The 23108-nt window shown below is 52.2% G+C and overlaps 1 protein-coding gene across 23 annotated transcripts in view; it reads left to right on the top strand.

Moving 5' to 3' along the window:
* The window catches only part of LOC142466446 (cadherin-like protein 26), a 101149-nt gene extending 78319 nt beyond the window's left edge, over window positions 1-22830 (top strand). For 8 of the 23 annotated variants that reach the window (XM_075571383.1, XM_075571382.1, XM_075571374.1 and 5 more), the window contains 3 exons: window positions 1272-1334; window positions 2953-3042; window positions 16137-22828. In XM_075571383.1, the coding sequence (XP_075427498.1) occupies window positions 1272-1334; window positions 2953-3042; window positions 16137-16409 (426 nt within the window). In that variant the 3' untranslated portion in view covers window positions 16410-22828. Of the gene's footprint in view, window positions 1-1271; window positions 1335-2952; window positions 3043-16136 lie in introns of all 23 variants that reach the window. The other 15 variants (XM_075571372.1, XM_075571373.1, XM_075571371.1 and 12 more) reach the window with 5 other exon arrangements.
* Window positions 22831-23108: the final 278 nt, after the last annotated feature.

Here is a 23108-nt window from a genome sequence, read left to right on the forward strand (position 1 = left end):
ATAAGGAACTACCCATCCTCCTTACAAGGGAATACATTTATATTATCAGTTGTGATTACCGCAGCATATCATCAGTTGTCAATGGCCACTAGAATGTTACCCGCAGGGCCCCCCTTGCTCAGACAACTCAACACAGCTGCTATCCCATTATAACTCTCAACCCTATCCTAATGTAACTGAATCTACAGAGAATACCAATTCACCACTAGATAATATCATGTGTGCAATATATTCTGTATTAGAAAAGACGCGTTATAAATCCGAATATCATATGCGTGTATCCTGTATTTACACACCGGATTCAAACCTAATTACAATATAATAATGTAACTGCTCTGGAATACTTACCCCCCCCACCCCAAATGTGACCCTCACAAGATAATATTAGATCAAAGACCTTGAAACATCCATGCAGGTGAGATGAGTAATGCACTGCAGGGCTCTCTGGTGCAGAATTGGTTAAGATAAATCCCCTCACTTATTCAGGTCTGAATGGTCTATGCAAAGGTCATGGTCGCTCCAGCCGTAGAGGTATCTGGAATTACTTGGCATGAGACAATAGTAGACCAGAGATCGAACAGACATTTGGGTCCTGGGGACAATCCCATTCTCTGCAGTATAACTGTTATTTAAAGACGTCTGCATGTAGGCTTTCTTGTTTTCAAAGGGTGGTAGAACGGATTTATATTTAAATAAAAAATTATATATATATATATAATATTAGAAATAAGTCGAAGTAGAATAAGTATAAGCCAACCTCACACTGATGATACCCATCAAGGTTGAAACATGTCTGTGAGTGGTTTGACTTGCTTTGCTAGTCCCATGCTGTGCTTACAAGCTGTGTGAACGGCGATGCATCAGCTTAAATGGGCTTCATTTGTATGGATATTCCAGGCAAAAGGTGACACATTGTGTGCTCATTTGCATGTCATTTCCCAGAATCCCTTGCTGCAGTGGGAGCGCTGTATGCTAGGTGATAATGGTGAAAGGCAGGGGTGCAGACCTGTCTAAGACATGTGAATGTGCTCACAAGTGATATTCTTTATTGGCTATATGCTAACGGTGGAGGTTTGTTGGTGCCTTTTTCACCCACCATAACTTAAAATTTTATATCTATATATATATATATATATATATATATATATATATATATTATACACACAAAGTAGGGAAAATAGGACCATTACATGGACAAATTATCCTGATCTTCTGTCCTTAATGAAACTATGTATTAATATCTAAGTTGCCTGAATCTTGTGTTTTTTCAGAGCTTCCATTTCAGTAACAGGAGAACGAGTACCTTTGATCGTGCAAATACAAGAAGGGACTCAGTAAGTTTTTATAACCAACTGGACACATTACTTGGCTATAATAATGGTGTATCTATTGCGGTGTGTGAGGGGGTGGAATGGATGTGTGGTTTGGATCAGCTTCTGTTGTTACTATGGTGTTAGCTGTAAATGTCTAGCAGTGTCTACATATACTGTATTTAATATTTCTTTATACTGAAGGGAGATGCTTTTAAATATTGATCTGAAACTACTGTAGGACCTCTCATCTCTCCCCCATGCCTGTTGTGAGTAACTGAACCCCCAACATATCACATTCTCTTTATTAAATAACCAAAATCAGAAGTAATCTGAAGATAACAGACCTCATTCAGATATCCTCAAACACGGCGAAAACAGACAATCAAGGATGAACCAGGGAACCATGACCAGTGAGCTGGTATTTCCAATACCTGTCCAAAGTTTCCACCCTGCTCATTTCATTTTGGAATCACTTAAATGACATTCAAAATGTTGATTGGAAGTTCAAATCTGAGGATTTTTTCCCCGAGGGTCATCAAGGGGTCTTTAAATCCTCCAGCAAACAAAAATGAAGGGGGATTCCTCCCAGCGCTGGCGCGTGCCTCCAATCTCACTGGGAAGGTGCGACAGATGAGATCTTGCATATATTTGGAGTGGGCAGATTCCTGGTCACTCGGCTCAGCTGGTGCTGGGTTTTAAAGCCTTCGCTCTGCACAGTTTCAGTGAAAACTTCGATTTATACAGTACATGATATATAAAACCAGGAGCCTGTTTCTAATAAACAACAGCCAGGAGTTCTCACTACACGCTCCCCAAGTCTCAGTGGCAATTCCCTTCATAAATAAACCATTTTCCACCGCAGGCATTCTTGTCTTTTTCAATAATTAAAATTACTATTGCCCGTTTTGATGTAAGGCGCTAGTATACTCCACATCACTGTACGGCGGTGTGAGAGACTGCACCACACTGTGCCGCGCAGGATACCGCAACACGCAAAGCGCTCCATGGCCCCAAGAACTCACAATCAGGAATCGCGAGAATGGAAGCAGGGAAAGATGTCTGTGCCATGACACTGGATAATACATTGGGGTCTGCTATCTAAGATGTTAATTTGCTATCGGTCAGTATCTCCAATTTGCTAAATAGGAAGTAAACTACAGTAAAACAATGTGATAATTTCTCTGCTTTCTCAGCAGTCCCCTGTTGAACCCTCAGCACTTATATCATTGAGCAGCAATTCCTGCTACTTGTGTTTTCTTGTTTTTTTAAATTCATTTTTCGTTTACAGTATTCGGATTGGGGAGTCCCCTGGAGCTGATTTCATCGTCAGGGACCCCCCCCCCCCCGATTCCCTGAGATACTAACAGTTTTGAGTTTCAATGTCTCTTTAACCTCCTGAGTAATCCAAAATGGCTGCCAAATGATGTTGATGCTTCCTATTGGTTGGGCCCCGTGCGCCATCTTTGTAAATCCAGGAAGTGCAAAGGCATAAAAAAACCTCTCAGGAACCAGGGATCTACGGAGAGTGAAAAGAACGCGGTTTAGCGCCAGCTGTCTAAACACTGTAAAGACATGCATTTCAGCTCTGGATGGCATTGCTGCTTTAAGGGGTTTTAATTTCTCTTTTTAATTTCTGCAGGTTGGCGTAGGAACACAGCGCACCAGTGCAGTTGGTAATCATTCCGAGAGGATGTACCCGCCGACCGCTCTGGACACAATCTTAAACCAGGTAGGATCTTCAGTCTGTGATTATCATTTTAGTGCGTCCAGAATTCCTTTTTTCATAGAAACGATATGAATAAGAGGTGGCCGGACTGACTCTTATTTTTAGCATGCCCAGGCATTCTGCTGGGGAAATCCAAGCGGCACTTAAAAAAAATAATATATAAATATATACATATATGTATATATACTGAGTTAAGTTACGGTGAGTAAAAAAAGTGACAAAAACCCTGCACAGCAAAGCATATAGCAAATGCAAATATACTGTATGCTCATCTGCATGTCTTAGGCAGGTCTGCAACCCCGCCTTTCCTCATTATCACCCAGCACATAGCACTTCCACTGCAGCAAGGGATTCTGGGAAATGACATGCAAATGAGCACACAGTGCAACTTTTTGCTTCAAAAACCATTTTATATATGGTTCCCTATAGGCTTAAGCTTGCTGCATGGTCACAGCTTTGAGCACAGCCACATGTATATATATATATAACTAAAGACAAAAACTAAAGAACAAAACAATAAAGAAGCGCCTGGAATAGGTATTCAAATAAATAAAATAAATTAATATATTAATACCAAGGATAAACCAACAGGATATAAATGTGTAAGTGCCTAATGAATCAATTAGATAAATGGTGTTAGATAAAAACCAAATATTAATATCAAACTGTGAATAAAGAAGGAAAAGAAGTAAAAACCAGTCCTTTCAAAAATGTCCAACAAATGGTGCAATAGTAATGCTGGTAAGGGGGTCTCCGGCTGCTCTCAAGGGGATTAACTACATCCGTATGGAATCTGCAGAAAAGAGAGAGGAGAGAGCGCACGCCCCATAGTATAAAACCGTATATTTAATGATGGGAAAGGGAGGGAGCGGGGAGAAATAAACTCACAAGGGTACAAGGATTAAAAGCATTTCGTGACAATATCACCACCATCCGGTATCTGTACTCGAATCAGAAGTCCATCAGTCTCTCAGAGATGAAGGGGCAGTGATCCGTCAGGTTATCCACGGTGCCTCGGATATTGCACAGCAAAACGTCCCAGGAATCCCAGAGAATGTCTCCTTGCTGGGTGGCCTCTGTATTGTTTGGCGCTCAAACCGGCCTGTTCCTGCGCATGCGTGATGACGTGATGTCCGTGCGTATTGCGTAATGACGCTCCCTGACGCGTTTAGCCGCACACGGGCGACTTTTTCAAAGGGTAGCCATATATATTTGTCAGTATATTAATAATCACTTAGAGTTTAATAATCATTTTTTTTAAATGTAGTATATATTATCTAATACTACAGAACTTATTTATTTAAAAACACAGATGTAGGATATTGCAGGGATTGCCTCTTAAACTCCTATGGAAACCCCTGAGGACTTTCCTCAGTATTTGAGGTATCTGTGGGAAAAGTTACTCTTGTTGCATCTGTGTGTGTGTGTGTGTTGCCGATACATTTTTGGTTAGAAATAGTATAAATCTATTATTTGCTCTAATGGGGCATATTATTAGAATGTAATGAAGTAGTGATTGGAGGCGTCTAAGAGGGGATATGATAACTATCTACAAATATATTTGGGGACAGTACAAGGAGCTTTCAAAAGAACTATTCATCCCAAGTGCAGTACAAAGGACTCTGGGTCATCCCTTAAGTTTGGAGGAAAGGAGATTTCACCAGCAACAAAGGAAAGGGTTCTTTAGAGTAAGGGCATTACCCATGGAGACTGTGATGGCAGATACAATAGAAATGTTCAAAAAAAGGTTGTCAGGTACAAAAACATGAGGAAGTGGTTGATAACAGCAAACACAGTTGATGAAACAACAGCCCATATGTTCCGTGGCTGATGTAGTTGAAGGTGCGATGTGGATCCTGGCAGGGAAAGGAGAAAGGGACAAATTGCACAGTATGCCAAAAACTTTAATACAAAACTCAAACGGACAAATCCCCTGAATGGACACTTACATGTGTTTATGTCATTCAGGATATACGATGATATCTTTAAACGATGACAGCCTCTCTCCTCCCCGACGCAGGGCTCAGGTGTGTGTCTTTGCTTGCTGATTAGCCTCGTGTTACTTCCGTATGCGGCCGCCGGGAATAGCACTCCGATCTCAGCACTGCTCTAACGACACTTGTTCTGGACTTGTCGGTTACTCCTCCTCTGCTCACGCTACGCGTTTCGCTGGTATGCGTCCAGCTTTGTCAGGAGAGGGCTTTGATCTACGCTACTTACACTTATATTCCCAGAGATCTTCATCTGTTGGTCAGTCCGATACCTCTATCTATGAGTCCTAAAAACTGATTCGCAATAAAACCTAATGAAATAATATACTGCACAAAAAAAGGGTGAACACCTTTTTAGAAAGGAAAGGTATACAGGGATATACCAAATAAGTAAACATGGGAAGGATGTTGATCCAGCGAGTAATCAGATTGCCAATTGTCAGGAAGGGGTTTATTTTTCCCTTTATGAGATATCATTGGATGATGTGTCACTGGGGTTTTTTTGTTTGCCTTCCTCTGGATCAATATACTGTAAGTACGGATAAAGGATAAAGTATCTGTCGTCTAAATTTAGCATAGGTTGAACTTTATGCACGTATGTCTTTTTTTCAACCTCCTCCACTATGTAATATGTGTGGTGTGTGTATATGTGTGTGTATTTATATATATATATATATATATATATATATATATATATATATATATATATATATATATATATATATATATATATATGTGTGTATGTATGTATGTATGTATGTGTATATATATATATATATGTATTATATATATATATATATATATATATATATATATATATATATATATATATATATGTATATATATGTAACGGATTTTCTGACCTGGCCTGACCCACCCAATCTCATATTGGCCCCTGTGGTCTAACCAGCCCCCATTACATGGTCGTGTCTGGTGGTGCACCTGTTGGCAACAGGACTCCTGAGTCTCCCACACGATGTTGTGTGGGGATTGCCAACCCAGACAGGCAGCTGAGGTAGTGTGCATGAGTCCTACCTATATCCAGTGCAGCGCCTCCACCTCATCAGGATCCCTGCGTCCGCATGGGGATGATTCTGATGAGGAACTCCTCCGTGGTGCCATCATATGTAGAGTAAGTTCAGACTCACACATGAAGATGTCTTTCATCAAGGTTGACTTTATTGTGGCTTACGGTGCGGGCCAACTGCCCCTTACAGTGATTTGCTTAGCCACACATCTCGCTGTGCTATCCTTTCAAAGGTACACCCTCCCCATGGAGTGGGATCCCCTCTCCCCTCGGGGAGATCACCCCTGTGCCAGGTCCCTGGACACAGTATGGCTTTGTCAGCTAGATGTTACTTAACATAGAATGGGGCCACTAGTTAAAGCACTAGTGTGCCACCCACTCCCAAGTCTCAACGCAGACTTGCTCCTTACTCCAACACACACTAACTTTGATCAGTGCTGTGCCTTATATACCTCAGGAGGCAGGCACATCTCTGATGTCACTAACTGTGGACTCAGAGCATGTAGCCACTCCCATCCATACATAGGGCACCTCACCAGGGTGTGAGGGCAAACCTCCATGATTACTGCTGGCATCCCTGTAACCTACCAGGTTTACTGCCAGCAGAGGAGACAACTGCAGACCATTTTACAGCATGGCTACATATATATTTTTATATATGTGTGTGTGTTTTTATATACAGTATATATGAGCAAACACACATATGCTGTTTTATTTCTTTACAAATGTGAGCGCATACTCGTATAAAAAAATATTTATTTAAAAAAGCAGCCGGGAGAGATTTCTGCTTTACATTCTTAAACTAGCATTAAAACTGTAAGGGAAGCTGTTACCTGGCTGAGTGCTTTTACTTCAAGGCAACTCTAATGTATGATGGTAAATGAGGCTCCACCTTTGCTGCCAGCTGTGTCTACAACATATATACTCTACAATGCTGCTCTGGGCTGATAGGGTGTAAGTGGTGCCCCTGAAATCCGTGGCTGATGCGACACTCCAGTGGTGACATTTTGCCGCAGTTTGAGCCGCCTCTTCCTTAATGAAAGTGTACCTGTGTCCCTGAGCCGACCCTGTGCAGGTTGGAGTCTCTGGCAATCAGATACATGTTCCATCACCGCTGCCGTTAGCTGCAGCAGAGGACTCCTCGCCCTCTCCTGACATCTTTTAGTCTCATGTGAGGGTGTGCTTCACCTCGATACACCGTTTCCTTTCACCGGGGACAGGGAACGGGGGCTGAGTACCTTATCAGGGGGGGATACACACCGGCAGGCACAAATAACACACTCGAGCTGACAAATTTCACGCTCAAATAAAATGTTATATATATATATATATATATATATATATATATATATATATATACAGTGGTTGACAAATCACCAAAAAATCTACTCGCCACACAAAAAAATCTACTCGCCACCTAGTACCAAACGTGTGCTGCTTGGGCCAATATTTACTCACCCGGGGGTTAAATCCACTCGCCCGGGGCGAGCAAATGTATAGGTTTGTCGAACACTGTATATATATATATCTACTATATATTTCTGAGAGCACTGTATGTCTGCGTCCCTAGCGGCAATCTCATTGGTCCCTTGGCCCGCCCGCCCCCGCACACCTCTCATTGGCCTGAGGCGGAGTGACGGGCCAAAGGGGACACACACACACACACACACACACACACACACACACACACACACACACACACACACACCTCTCTGTCCTCTCCCCCCCCATCACACTCACCTCCCTCTCCACTCACCTCCCTCCACCTCCCGCTCCACTCACCTCCCTCCCGCTCAACTCCCTCCACCTCCCGCTCCACTCACCTCCCTCTCCACTCACCTCCCTCCCGCTCAACTCCCTCCACCTCCCTCTCCACTCAACTCCCTCCCCGGCGCGGGGACAGGCAGTGGGCAGGGCAGCCTGCCGCTGCCTCCACTCACCTCCCGCTCCCTCTACTCACCTCCCGCTCCCTCCACTCACCTCCCCTCCCGCTCACCTCCCTCTCAACCCCCCTCACCTCCCCCTCACCTCCCCTCACCTCCCTGGCGCGGGGACAGGCATTGGCCAGGGCAGCCTACCGCTGCCACGCGGCACCTAAGGTGGCGGCGGAAGAAAGGACCCCTTCCTCCCTCGCGGACTAACTAACATGGCGGCGGCCAGAAGGAGAGGTGAGTTTGTGTGTGTGTGTGTGTGTGTCACAGCATGACAGTGTGTGTGTGGGACACTGTGTGTGTGTCTGTGTGCGTGTGTGTGTCACAGCGTGACAGTGTGTGTGTGGGACACTGTGTGTGTGTCTGTGTGCGTGTGTGTGTGTGTTACACTGTAGAGTGGGGACCGGAGCTACACATGTGGGGGGGTCAGGAGCGGAGAAAGATAGAGGGGGACCCGTCAATTTAAAGTAAACCAACCCCCCTCCTGTCCACTGCCCCCCCTTCCTGTCCACTGCCCCCCCTGCTGTCCACTACCCCCCCCCTCCTGTCCACTACCCCCCCTCCTGTCCACTACCCCCCTTCCTGTCCACTACCCCCCCCCCTCCTGTCCACTGCCCCCTCCTGTCCACTGCCCCCCCCTCCTGTCCACTGCCCCCCCCTCCTGTCCACTCTCCCCCCCTCCTGTCCACTGTCACCCCCCCTCCTGTCCACTCTCCCCCCCCCTGTCCACTCTCCCCCCCCCCTGTCCACTCTCCCCCCCCTCCTGTCCACTCTCCCCCCCCTCCTGTCCACTCTCCCCCCCTCTCCTGTCCACTCTCCCCCCCCTCCTGTCCACTCTCCCCCCCCTCCTGTCCACTCTCCCCCCCCCTCCTGCCCACTCTCCCCCCCCTCCTGTCCACTTTCCCCCCCCCTCCCATCCCCTCCTGTCCACTGTCCCCCCCCCTCCCATCCCCTCCTGTCCACTGTCCTTTCACCTGTCCCCCCCCCGGTCCACTCCCCCCCCCTCCTGTCCACTCTCCCCCCCCTCCTGTCCACTTTCCCCCCCCTCCTGTCCACTCTCCCCCCCTCCCATCCCCTCCTGTCCACTGTCCTTTCCACTGTCCCCCCCCACCCGCCCACTGTCCCCCCTCCCCCCGGCCACTGTCCCCCCCTCCTGTCCACTATCCCCCCCTCCTTTTCCCCCGTCCCCCTCTCCCCCCTTTTCCCCCCCTCTCCCCCCCCTTTTCCTCCCCTCTCCCCCCCCCTTTTCCTAGCGCTAAATGTTACTCGCGGCCAACGCCGGCTCTCCCCCCCCCGCTCCCCTTTCTCCCCCCCCCGCTCCCCTTTCTCCCCCCCCCGCTCCCCTTTCTCCCCCCCACCGCTCCCCTTTCTCCCCCCCCCGCTCCCCTTCCCCCCCCCCGCTCCCCTTTCTCCCCCCCCCGCTCCCCTTTCTCCCCCCCGCTCCCCCCCCCGCTCCCCTTTCTCCCCCCCCCGCTCCCCTTTCTCCCCCCCCCGCTCCCCTTTCTCCCCCCCCCGCTCCCCTTTCTCCCCCCCCGCTCCCCTTTCTCCCCCCCCGCTCCCCTTTCTCCCCCCCCCGCTCCCCTTTCTCCCCCCCCCGCTCCCCTTTCTCCCCTCCCCGCTCCCCTTTCTCCCTCCCCCGCTCCCCTTTCTCCCCCCCCGCTCCCCTTTCTCCCCCCACAGCTCCCCTTTCTCCCCCCCCCGCTCCCCTTTCTCCCCCCCCGCTCCCCTTTCTCCCCCCCCCGCTCCCCTTTCTCCCCCCCCGCTCCCCTTCCTCCCCCCACCTGCTCCCCTTTCTCCCCCTACGCTCCGCTTTCTCCCCCCGCTCCCCTTTCTCCCCCCCACGCTCCTCTTCCTCCCCCCACCTGCTCCCCTTTCTCCCCCCCCCGCTCCGCTTTCTCCCCCCCGCTCCCCTTTCTCCCCCCCGCTCCCTTTTCTCCCCCCCGCTCCCCTTTCTCCCCACCCCCTCCGCTCCCCTTTCTCCCCCGCTCCCCTTTCTCCCCCGCTCCCCTTTCTCCCCACCCCCCCGCTCCCCTTTCTCCACCCCCGCTCCCCTTTCTCCCCCCCGCTCCCCTTTCCCCCCCGCTCCCCTTTCTCCCCCCCGCTCCCCTTTCTCCCCCCCCGCTCCCCTTTCTCCCCCCCCGCTCCCCTTTCTCCCCACCCCCCCGCTCCCCTTTCTCCACCCCCGCTCCCCTTTCTCCCCCCCGCTCCCCTTTCTCCCCCCCCGCTCCCCTTTCTCCCCCCCGCTCCCCTTTCTCCCCCCGCTCCCCTTTCTCCCCCCCGCTCCCCTTTCTCCCCCCCCGCTCCCCTTTCTCCCCCCCCGCTCCCCTTTCTCCCCCCCCGCTCCCCTTTCTCCCCCCCCGCTCCCCTTTCTCCCCCCCCGCTCCCCTTTCTCCCCCCCGCTCCCCTTTCTCCCCCCGCTCCCCTTTCTCCCCCCCCGCTCCCCTTTCTCCCCCCCGCTCCCCTTTCTCCCCCCCGCTCCCCTTTCTCCCCCCCGCTCCCCTTTCTCCCTCCCCGCTCCCCTTTCTCCCCCCCCGCTCCCCTTTCTCCCCCCCCGCTCCCCTTTCTCCCCCCCCCGCTCCCCCTTTCTCCCCCCCCCGCTCCCCTTTCTCCCCCCCCCGCTCCCCTTTCTCCCCCCCTGCTCCCCTTTCTCCCCCCTGCTCCCCTTTCTCCCCCCCCAGCTCCCCTTTCTCCCCCCCCCCGCTCCCCTTTCTCCCCCCCCGCTCCCCTTTCTCCCCCCCGCTCCCCTTTCTCCCCCCCTGCTCCCCCTTTCCCCCCCCGCTCCCCTTTCTCCCCCCCCGCTCCCCTTTCTCCCCCCCCGCTCCCCTTTCTCCCCCCCCCGCTCCCCTTTCTCCCCCCCCGCTCCCCTTTCTCCCCCCCCGCTCCCCTTTCTCCCCCCCCGCTCCCCTTTCTCCCCCCCCCGCTCCACTTTCTCCCCCCCGCTCCCCTTTCTCCCCCCGCTCCCCTTTCTCCCCCCCGCTCCCCTTTCTCCCCCCCGCTCCCCTTTCTCCCCCCCGCTCCCCTTTCTCCCCCCCTGCTCCCCTTTCTCCCCCCTGCTCCCCTTTCTCCCCCCCCAGCTCCCCTTTCTCCCCCCCCCGCTCCCCTTTCTCCCCCCCCCGCTCCCCTTTCTCCCCCCCGCTCCCCTTTCTCCCCCCCTGCTCCCCCTTTCCCCCCCCGCTCCCCTTTCTCCCCCCCCCCGCTCCCCTTTCTCCCCCCCCCGCTCCCCTTTCTCCCCCCCCCGCTCCCCTTTCTCCCCCCCCCGCTCCCCTTTCTCCCCCCCCGCTCCCCTTTCTCCCCCCCCGCTCCCCTTTCTCCCCCCCCGCTCCACTTTCTCCCCCCCGCTCCCCTTTCTCCCCCCGCTCCCCTTTCTCCCCCCCGCTCCCCTTTCTCCCCCCCCGCTCCCCTTTCTCCCCCCCGCTCCCCTTTCTCCCCCCCCGCTTTCCTTTTTCCCCCCCGCTCCCCTTTCTCCCCCCCCTGCTCCCCTTTCTCCCCCCCGCTCCCCTTTCTCCCCCCCGCTCCCCTTTCTCCCCCCCGCTCCCCTTTCTCCCCCCCGCTCCCCTTTCTCCCCCCCGCTCCCCTTTCTCCCCCCCCGCTCCCCTTTCTTCCCCCCGCACCCCTTTCTCCCCCCCCCGCTCCCCTTTCTCCCCCCCGCTCCACTTTCTCCCCCCCCCCGCTCCACTTTCTCCCCCCCGCTCCCCTTTCTCCCCCCCCGCTCCCCTTTCTCCCCCCCCGCTCCCCTTTCTCCCCCCCGCTCCCCTTTCTCCCCCCCCGCTCCCCTTTCTCCCCCCCCGCTCCCCTTTCTCCCCCCCCGCTCCCCTTTCTCCCCCCCCGCTCCCCTTTCTCCCCCCCGCTCACCTTTCTCCTCCCCCGCTCCCCTTTCTCCCCCCCGCTCCCCTTTCTCCCCCCCACTCCCCTTTCTCCCCCCCCCCGCTCCCCTTTCTCCCCCCCCCCCGCTCCCCTTTCTCCCCCCCGCGCCCCTTTCTCCCCCCCCCGCTCCCCTTTCTCCCCCCCCCCGCTCCCCTTTCTCCCCCCCGCTCCCCTTTCTCCCCCCCCCGCTCCCCTTTCTCCCCCCCCCGCTCCCCTTTCTCCCCCCCCGCTCCCCTTTCTCCCCCCCCGCTCCCCTTTCTCCCCCCCGCTCCCCTTTCTCCCCCCCCGCTCCCCTTTCTCCCCCCCCGCTCCACTTTCTCCCCCCCGCTCCCCTTTCTCCCCCCGCTCCCCTTTCTCCCCCCCGCTCCCCTTTCTCCCCCCCGCTCCCCTTTCTCCCCCCCCGCTCCCCTTTCTCCCCCCCCGCTTTCCTTTTTCCCCCCCGCTCCCCTTTCTCCCCCCCCTGCTCCCCTTTCTCCCCCCCGCTCCCCTTTCTCCCCCCCGCTCCCCTTTCTCCCCCCCGCTCCCCTTTCTCCCCCCCGCTCCCCTTTCTCCCCCCCGCTCCCCTTTCTCCCCCCCGCTCCCCTTTCTCCCCCCCGCTCCCCTTTCTCCCCCCCGCTCCCCTTTCTTCCCCCCGCACCCCTTTCTCCCCCCCCCGCTCCCCTTTCTCCCCCCCGCTCCACTTTCTCCCCCCCCCGCTCCACTTTCTCCCCCCCCCGCTCCACTTTCTCCCCCCCGCTCCCCTTTCTCCCCCCCCCGCTCCCCTTTCTCCCCCCCCGCTCCCCTTTCTCCCCCCCGCTCCCCTTTCTCCCCCCCCCGCTCCCCTTTCTCCCCCCCCGCTCCCCTTTCTCCCCCCCCCGCTCCCCTTTCTCCCCCCCCCGCTCCCCTTTCTCCCCCCCCGCTCCCCTTTCTCCCCCCGCTCACCTTTCTCCTCCCCCGCTCCCCTTTCTCCCCCCCGCTCCCCTTTCTCCCCCCCACTCCCCTTTCTCCCCCCCCCCGCTCCCCTTTCTCCCCCCCCCCCCGCTCCCCTTTCTCCCCCCCGCGCCCCTTTCTCCCCCCCCGCTCCCCTTTCTCCCCCCGGTGCCCTTTCTCCCCCCCCGCTCCCCTTTCTCCCCCCCCCGCTCCCCTTTCTCCCCCCCGCTCCCCTTTCTCCCCCCCCGCTCCCCTTTCTCCCCCCCCGCTCCCCTTTCTCCCCCCCCGCTCCCCTTTCTCCCCCCCGCTCCCCTTTCTCCCCCCCCGCTCCCCTTTCTCCCCCCCCGCTCCCCTTTCTCCCCCCCGCTCCCCTTTCTCCCCCCCCGCTCCCTTTTCTCCCCCCCGCTCCCCTTTCTCCCCCCCGCTCCCCTTTCTCCCCCCTGCTCCCCTTTCTCCCCCCCGCTCCCCTTTCTCCCCCCTGCTCCCCTTTCTCATCCCCCCCGCTCCCCTTTCTCATCCCCCCCGCTCCCCTTTCTCATCCCCCCCGCTCCCCTTTCTCATCCCCCCTGCTCCCCTTTCTCACCCCCCCGCTCCCCTTTCTCACCCCCCCCGCTCCCCTTTCTCACCCCCCCGCTCCCCTTTCTCCCCCCCCGCTCCCCTTTCTCCCCCCCCGCTCCCCTTTCTCCCCCCGCTCCCCTTTCTCCCCCCCGCTCCCCTTTCTCCCCCCCGCTCCCCTTTCTCCCCCCCCGCTCCCCTTTCTCCCCCCCCCGCTCCCCTTTCTCCCCCCCCCCGCTCCCCTTTCTCCCCCCCCGCTCCCCTTTCTCTTCCCCTTTCCCTCCCCCTCCTCCCTTTTCCCTCCCCCTCCTCCCCTCCCACCCCCTTCCCCCCTCCCACCCTTTTCCCCTCTCCCACCCCCTTCCCCTCTCCCACCCCCTTCCCCCTCCCACACCCTTCCCCCCCTTCCCACCAATCTTCGCCTTCCTGCCCGCCTTCCTGCCCACCCGCCTCTGCCTTTCACCCGCCCTTACTCCGCCCACCTCTGCCTTTCACCCACCGCCTCACAGCCGCTGCATGCACTCAACAGACTCCCGCCACACTCGACACATACCTGCCGCCACACACACCTGCTGCCTCCCGCCCCTACGCACCGACATCACTGACCCACCGCCTCACACCCTAGCAGGACCCCCACTCACAGACAGCACTCACAACCCATGTGCCACCCGCCGCCTCACACCCTAGCAGGACCCCCACTCACAGACAGCACTCACAACCCACGCGCCACCTGCCGCCTCACACCCTAGCAGGACCCCCACTCACAGACAGCACTCACAACCCACGCGCCACCTGCCGCCTCACACACTAGCAGGACCCCCACTCACAGACAGCACTCACAACCCACGCGCCACCTGCCGCCTCACATCCTAGCAGGACACACGCCTTACATTTTTACATCTGTTATGTCACCAAAATATACATTGTACTGTGGTGTGGTTACAATAAACCATTTTTAAACAACATCGTATTACATTTTATTCCATCTTTCTTTTCAACATTATTATCCAACCTTTACAACAAATAGTCACCTATTGTTCCACGATTTATAAATAATACTACCTATGACGCATTTACATCCCGGGCAACGCCGGGTCTCTCAGCTAGTATATATATATATACGTATTAAAACTATTTGCATCGTTTGTTCTTTAACCGCTTTGTAACCAGTGGAGCCTGCAAGATATTTATTTGTAAAGCAGGTCAGGTTTTAAGGATTTCCCTGCTTCAGCACTGGTGGTTCAATCAGTGGCTCAGTCACTGACTGAGTCACCAAAGCTGAAGCAGGGATATCCTCAAAACCTGACCTGTTGGTGGCCCTTGAGGACTGGAGTTTGCCAATGACTGAGCCACTGATTGAGGCACCTGTGCTGAAGCAGGGATATCCTGAAAACCTGACCTGCTGGTGGCCCTTGACGACTGGATTTGGCCGCCCCTGTTGTAACGTATTGCAGGGAGCAGGGGGGGTGGGGGGGAGAAGAGTGGCAGTTTCCCCCCCAAAAAAACATTTGTTTTCTTTGGGTACCATCAAATCCGACACATTTTTAACGCACAAAATCAATACACAACAAAATAATTGCTTCCTGCGCTACACAATGACAGCCATTTAAAGGCCCATCCCAACACATCATGTTTTTAAATAGGTGTGAAGCCGGGGGTGCTCCTGCTTCCTGCGATACATACCTCGGGATGTGCTCCTGCTTCCTGAGATACATACCTCGGGAGGTGCTCCTGCTTCCTGAGATACACACCTCGGGGGGTGCTCCTGCTTCCTGCGATACATTGGAGGTGGAGGGTTGGTCAGCGCACGGGATTTTGAGATACATACCTCGGGGGGTGCTCCTGCTTCCTGAGATACACACCTCGGGGGGTGCTCCTGCTTCCTGAGATACACACCTCGGGGGGTGCTCCTGCTTCCTGAGATACACACCTCGGGGGGTGCTCCTTCTTCCTGAGATACATACCTCGGGGGGTGCTCCTTCTTCCTGAGATACATACCTCGGGGGGTGCTCCTTCTTCCTGAGATACATACCTCGGGGGGTGCTCCTGCTTCCTGAGATACACACCTCGGGGGGTGCTCCTTCTTCCTGAGATACATACCTCGGGGGGTGCTCCTTCTTCCTGAGATACATACCTCGGGGGGTGCTCTTGCTTCCTGAGATACACACCTCGGGGGGTGCTCCTTCTTCCTGAGATACATACCTCGGGGGGTGCTCCTGCTTCCTGAGATACATACCTCGGGGGGTGCTCCTGCTTCCTGAGATACATACCTCGGGGGGTGCTGCCTGTTTCTCATGGAGGTTTAAATCTCCTGCGTCACAGAGGCCACTGGGAAATTAAGGGGGTTCAGCTCCGGAGACCCCCTATTCCAAAGCTACGTAACAATAATAATAAAAAAGCCCATGAATGTCTGCTGTAAGAGCTGCTCGGGGGGACCCGGAGAGAGACTGGGTCTCTCTGGGACGCGTGGCTAGCCCGGTAGGAGTAACGCCGCTGGGGTCACTTTCAGAAACAAGGACCCACAGCAGAGTTAATCCTCCCTGTTTTCAGGGCCTTGACCGCACATGGCCGCACTGCGGTCCGGAAGCCACGCGTGAAGGCGGCACCGAGGACAGAGACTCTGTATGTAGGGCTACAGTAGAAAAGAAATACCTCTGGTTCTAGGAAGAGCGTTGACAGGAGAAGGTATAATGTATGATATTGTCTGTATTTGTGCCCTGTATTCATCACAAAATGGTCCAGTTCTATAGCGTCTGATTTAGAGTTCTTCCTCAATGTAAAATACAACTGACACCTATTTTTCTTCAACCCTGTTCCCAGAAACTCATCTCATGCGAGGATGAGATTGACAGATGCAAGGTTCGGGTGTTTACCTATGAAGGAGAGCTGTCCAGAGCTTCATCTTTAGATGCTATTAGCATCTCCAGCAGCAACTTTGAGTTGGAGAACCTGCAGTACCTGGGCTCCAAGTTCAACATTCTGGAGAACATCTGCACAGATCGAGTGCAGCAGCTGGAAGAGCCCAAGGAAGAGCCCATGGAAGAGTCCATGGAAGAGTCCAAGGAAGAGCAAGCATTACTCACTTTGCACTGAACCCCATAAACACAACTGCAAAGCTGTTAAGGTCCCTGGAATCTCAAACTGTTAACTGATGTATGCAGGGTCCAAGGGAACGCCTTGAGACACAGGACAACTCAAACATCAGCTGGCCTTAGCTTCTTTGGTACAGAATTATTATTGAAAAGTTACATTTTCACTGGCCTAGAACTGGCTGGTGAAGTATGAAGACAAAAGTAGGTATCTTTCAGAGGCCTTGAGCAATTGAACCTGCCCGGCATGTACTCCCCCGACACTCTCCTCAGCGTATTAGGTTTTATTATTGTATAACAAATATCCCTCACATAGTTCATCAGCGGGCAGAGATGGGAGGTCTCTGGAAGCTTTATTTTTTATGGTTCCTTTGAATACCCTTGGAAACTCCCCCAGTCTATTTCCTGCCCAGTTTTCCCAATGCAGAATGTAGGTGGTTGGTTTGGACCCATTTCAGCTGAGCGTGGTCCATGTCTACGTCAGGTTTTGTCTAACACAGTACAGTTGAGCGGATGCCTTTTGCTTGAATGTTTCAGGTGGTAGCACATTCATACTGGAAGAATCAAGGTGCACTCCGAGTCTGGGGTGCTCTGAATCAGTTTTGTCCATTGGTTGCCAACTCTAGTCTTCAAGGGTCACCAACAGGTAAGGTTTTAAGGACATTCCTGCAACTGATCTGTTGGCGGCCCTTGAGGATTGGAGTTGGCCGCCCAGAGTTGAGTCTCGGTGGATTGGACAGTGCAGTATGTGACCACAATATGTTCCTGACACCTCTAGTAACAGAAAGGTAAATAATGCGAGCTCCCCAACCAGCAGTAAAATGAATGCTAAGAAATCCACGTAGAAATGGCATCTCTTAGGGTCAAACTATGGATACAACAAAAGACAAAAATGCCCAAAGCTCCAGCCAATGGGACAAAATACATAGTAAAATACTTCAATATTAGTATTCTCATGAGTAAGGGTCATCTAGTTAAACCCCTTGGCCAAAGCGTTCTAAGCCTGCAGCCACGTCACGGCATGACCAGTATGCAGCCACGTCACGGCATGACCAGTATGCAGCCACGTCACGGCATGACCAGTATGCAGCCACGTCACGGCATGACCAGTATGCAGCCACGTCACGGCATGACCAGTATGCAGCCACGTCATGGCATGACCAGTATGCAGCCACGTCACGGCATGACCAGTATGCAGCCACGTCACGGCCCCGACCATTTTGTCCTGGGTGTTTCTGTGAGTGTCATAGAGAGCCATTATTTGGAGAAATAGAAGGGGTTAGGGAGGAGTTAAAGGTAGTAATAGACGAATGTGTATGATGCAGATCTGATCATTGGCTATATCAGTTTAATTTTGCCATGTCTCGGCATTGTTCTTATGTAGGAAAAAAAGAAGCCCAAGCGCCCCCCCCCCCGTAATACAGCAATAGTGCAGAACGGGGCATTATCGCATGGAATAGCCCCCTAGGTCCATGCTGAGGCAGAAGTCGCTATGCCTTAAAATGGGCTATGCCCTAAAGACACTTTCCAGGCACCAGTAGACACCACCTGGACCATTAAAAAAGCCATGATGTTTTCTGGCACTGAAAGATGTTATATGGCAGAGCACCATTTAGTCAATATGGCCTTTACAATTTTTTTTTTTTATTAGCCTGAGGTTTAACTGTATGGTATTGGAAGCAAGAATAAAAAAAAAAGGAAAAGCTTTGTAGGTGATACATTGTTACAAGAATTCTTTTGACTAGCTGTCAGATGACATTATCTTTTCTCTACGTGCGAGAACAAAGAACTAATATTGTTTGAAGGTTCCGTAAATGTCCTTGTTTCAGCGATAACGCCGCTGTCTCAGGGAAGCTTAGAGGAGGTGAAGACCAACCAAGCTCAGCTCCTGCCACACTCCTGATCTGTATCATTAGGAGCCTTGGTAATCAAAGTGGCGGGTGATTAACCAAGAACATGTCAAGCTGTTGATTCATCGAGGTTATGTGATAACAGCCTATTACTGTAGCAATGTTCCAAGGAAGGTCGCCACCAGCAACAATGTCACGAGAATGGTGCAAAATCTACTTAGCACTCTTAAGTCACACGCTGGGTTTCTGCGTCTCCGGGAGCGCGAGAAAACAAAGAGCTGTGTAAGCGCTGACTTCCATTACTTGGCAAACAGGCTGATGCGCTGAGAGGGCAGTTTTCAGTGTGTGATGAGCGCAAGATGCTACTCAAGTGTCCTGGGAGACAGGTGAGCGGAGGATCCCCGGGACTTGCACACAAGCTGAACACCCAACGAAGAGAGAAGTGTTTGTGCAGAACGGTGTGTGGTGTGCAGCGGCCAGCAGAGGGCAATCGTGGGCTTCCTCCAGGTTCTTCTTTCATTAAACGTACGCACGCGGTGTCATTTAGGTACCGAGTTTTCTTGGTGAGTAGCGCGGCAGAAAAAAAGTTTGAAATGAATAAATGCATTTGTAAAGAGTTAAGAATTATATACAAAGGGACGCACTTTTGGCATAGGTACAAACTCGGCCAATCTTGTATGTGTGCAAGTCCCTTGTGCCCTAATGCAGGGGTTCTCAACTCCAGTCCTCAAGACCCTCCAACAGGTCAGGTTTTAGGAATATCCCTGCTTCAGCACAGGTGTCTCAATCAGTCCCCACTTCAGCACAGGTGGCTCAGTGCTTTGACTGAGCCACATGTGCTGAAGCTGGGATATCCTGAAAATATGACCTGATTTCAGAGAGGTCCAAAAGATCGCCTTAACAGATCACACAAGAAGCAGCTCGGAGCTTGCCCACATGTGTCAACCAGCCTCATACTCCATGCTGTGCCACATACTGCAAAGGATTCTGGGTATTGACAGTGCGGCTTTGTGCATATGTGCTTAAGCCTTCCACTTGCCATATAGCACAGTTTGTACAGATTAGCCTTGGTGATCTGCAGAGTGCTTTATTTGAACAGTTGAGTGTTTTCAGCACAGTTTTCCCTTTAAAGCCATTATCTACTTGTCAACATATCAACACTGACATTCTTTTTAACATTGTAAAATATAGAGGGGAGAAGTGTAAATCTGACTTTCTTAGCACCGTTTAGATCAAATGTTGATGAAGTTTCAGATATTGAAAACACTTTTTCTATGCGCACATGAAACCGATGTTGACTACACTGAGAAACGGAATATATCCCATTCAAATAAGTGCTTCAGGCTACTCCTCTCAATTATCTCTAACCATTCCTTTCAACTAGCTCCAGGTACAGTGCGGTAATAATCCAGGCCGGTGCTTCTTCAGATCTTAGGCTGAGTCCCCGCTAGCGCTGATCGGGCTGAGCGGGCGGCGCTTGCGGCGAGGATTGCATATATAGATATATGTAAGTCCCCGCTCACGCAGTGCGCACGGCGCTCGTGCACGTGCACACACACTCTGCTGCGATCGGCGCTTAGGTAAACACAAAAAACTATACTTACTGGCGCGCTCAACTACCCGCAATGCACCCCCTCCCCCTCCCTCGCACGCCTACAAGCAGGACACCCGGCGCTCACGCTCTCCAAGCATGAGCGCACTCAGCACCAGCGGGGACTTAGGCCTCGGCCATGTTAGTTGCTTGCTGGCAGCGCGCTCCCGCTCAGCACTGAGCCCCTACAGCCGCAATTAGAGCGGCTTTAGTAGGGGCTGACCTGCGCTTCCGCGCACTTGCGGAAGCGCAGGTCTTAGGGGAATTTAAAATTCCCCCGCTTGCCGGCGAGACAGGCCGGTCACGTGAGCGGTTCGCCCAATGAGGGTGAACCAGCTCCGTGACGTCACTGGCCCGCCCCCGGCCAGTGACGCGCCCGCCCCCCTGCAGGCCCGCTGACGGCACGTGCGGTAAGCAACCGCAAGGCCAGGGAAAGCACCCGCTTTCCCTGAGCCTCAGCGCGCCTCAGCGAGCAAGCAGGGAGCATGGACTCAGCCTTAGCCTTGCTCTGTGATACACTACAAAGTTTCAAATGGGAATAGAAACCCAGGACTGGATCGTTATAACGCTGCTGACCTGGGATTTGTTGGCAGATACAAAACGATCTATTAAATGCGACCGCTCCCACAGCAGTTTGGTACCGGAAGTGGGGCAAAACGAGAGCAAATGCTTAGATAGATTTATGTCAAGAGCATGGCGTAGCTGGACATGCGCGGGTCCCTGGGCAAATGTTGCCAGCTTCTCGTGCGCATGCGTGTGAGTGAACTGGCTGACACCGATCATGTATGCACGGTCGTCCAGTGCCGATCGCGGCATGTGCAGATCGGCAGATTCGCGCAATGCGCAGACGGCGACACGTATGGGTACCCGAGAGCGCTTTGCCCGGGCGATAGCTACGCCAGTGGTCAAGAGTAAGACATGTCCCAATGACTCCTTAACAGCAGCTACAGCCACTGATTTGTAAGGTTTAGGTCTTTGTCATAAATAGCCATCATTTTCGTGATATATATCACAAGGTCTATCACTTTGATACTGTAAGTGGAGGCCAGATCACTGGGATGGAAGTTACCAGTAATTACATTAAAAAAAAAAATGTATTTAACAAGAATGTAAAAAAAATGTAATGACAAAAAAATATCTCTTGGGGATCTGGAGCCGTCATTGTGAGTAAACGCAGTTGATTTTTCTTTATCCTTTTCGTTCCAAGAGTGTTCCTCTGGCAGTGATGAGGTTAAGGCGTTTAGCGCTTACAGAGCTTTTGTTAAAGGGACTGTGCGCTCATTTGCATGTCATTACCCAGAATCCCTGGCTGCAGTGGAAGCGCTGTATACTAAGAGATAATGGGGAAAGGCAGAGACGTGGGACTGTGCTCACACGTGGGGTTTTTATTAAATGGAAGAGGAACATGTCCGAAACATGTTGTAAAAGTCTCTTCATTTTCTGGAGCTGGGGTAGGAAATTGGACAATATTTTAAATGTTTCCTTTCTCTGAATTGGGGAGTCTGCGGATTTTATTCTTTCTGATTGTAAGGAGCGCACATGAATGAGATGTTGTGGGTGTATAGTAACAGTACTCACACGTTTTCTGCACTTCAGATGTCCTTGTGTAACCCTTCTGCTCTTAGATGCATTTCAAGCCTCTGAAAGAGAAAATGTTGTGTTGTATTGTATGTCTTTATTTAGATAGCGCAGAGAGTGTACTCAGCGGTTCACAAAAAATACAGTGCAGGGAATTATAATAATACAATAAGTGCTGCAAAATCAGACAGGAAAGGAAATCCCTGCCCCGGAGAGCTTACAATCTAAGTGATATGATGGGAGAGTTACAGAGACAGCAGGTGAGGGAATAAGTGCAGTGGATGGCAGTGTTGGCCTTGATGGTGGGTAGGTGCAGTAGATGGCAGTGCTTGGACACAATGGGAGGTAGGAGTGGCTGTGGGTGCGGGACATTAGCCTTGAGTGCAGGCTATTGGGATGCTTGATTTGTGGGGCGAGTTTAAGGTTAGTCAGTATTAAATCAGAAGGTTAACCCCATGTAAGCAGGATGCATATAAATATGCATATCTAGTTATTCCAGAAGTAAGTCTCACTCCGTACTCAACACATAACATTTCATTATTCTATTGCAGGAGCGGCAAACTCCAGTCCTCAAGGGCCACCAACAGGTCAAGTTTTAAGGATATCTCTTCTTGAGCACAGGTGGCTCAATCAGTCTCTGCTTCAGCACAGGTGGCTCAATCAGAGGCTCAGACTGAGCCTCTGATTGCGCCACCTGTGCTGAAGCTGCAATATCCTCAAAACCTGACATGTTAGGGGGTTGAGGGACTGGAGTTGAGAACCACTGGATTAAGGAATACAAAACGGGGTGTGGCAGTGTATAAACGCACATAGTGATACGCAGTATCCTTGTACAATGTTGCATCTTTATTTTCTGGGTGGTACATTTTCCCATCTGAATTCCAGCCATGAAACAATGCTTCAGATGTGTGTACAGTTTGTATGATTTTTGTTCAACCCACACACAAACGTTTAATAAAGAAATACTGTCTAATGATCTTGCAACATGTAACGTTCTCTGACAGTGCAGAAACCGCGTCACCAAGGACACGGACGCACCTTGGCACAAGCAATATTATTAGTATTATTTAATTGTATAGCACCAACATGTTCCCCAGCGCAGTACAATGAGGAAACAGAGTGATATAAATGACAAACAAAATAACATTAAATACGGACAAACAATTGCAAACAGACACAAAACGTAATGAGGGTCTGGCTTACAACTTGGTGGGGTGTATATATCGCAAAACTGTTTCCACTTGGGGTACATTAGATTCCGTAACTGCCGTGTGACCACGGGAAGGTTATAAGACCATGACAAATATTACTGAGCGCTGAAAAGAAGATGGAAAAATATACTGAAGGACTTTACAACGAGCTGTGTGATCAGGCTGCAAAATAAAATGTAAAAGGGTTTCGTACGAGTGGAATATTCTCTGGCACTCGTTTCGCCTTTAAAATAGAATTCCTCCCCCTTGTTCTGGTCGTGTTATTTGATGACACAGATACCGAGGCCGCTCTCTCTTCCGCGTGCAGCTCTCTGCTGAAATGGAAGGCTTGTCTGTAAATCTTTCTCCGGGCTTATCGCAGTTTTACACCGCGCTGCGAGCAGACTCCAAGCTATTAATTTTTCCTTACCCTTTCAGCCTGACGTGCGTTTATTTGCAGGAGCACACTGGGTTTAAAGAGATAACTGCGCTCT

Source organism: Ascaphus truei, chromosome 15 (genome assembly GCF_040206685.1).
Source record: "Ascaphus truei isolate aAscTru1 chromosome 15, aAscTru1.hap1, whole genome shotgun sequence".
Taxonomy (NCBI): domain Eukaryota; kingdom Metazoa; phylum Chordata; class Amphibia; order Anura; family Ascaphidae; genus Ascaphus; species Ascaphus truei.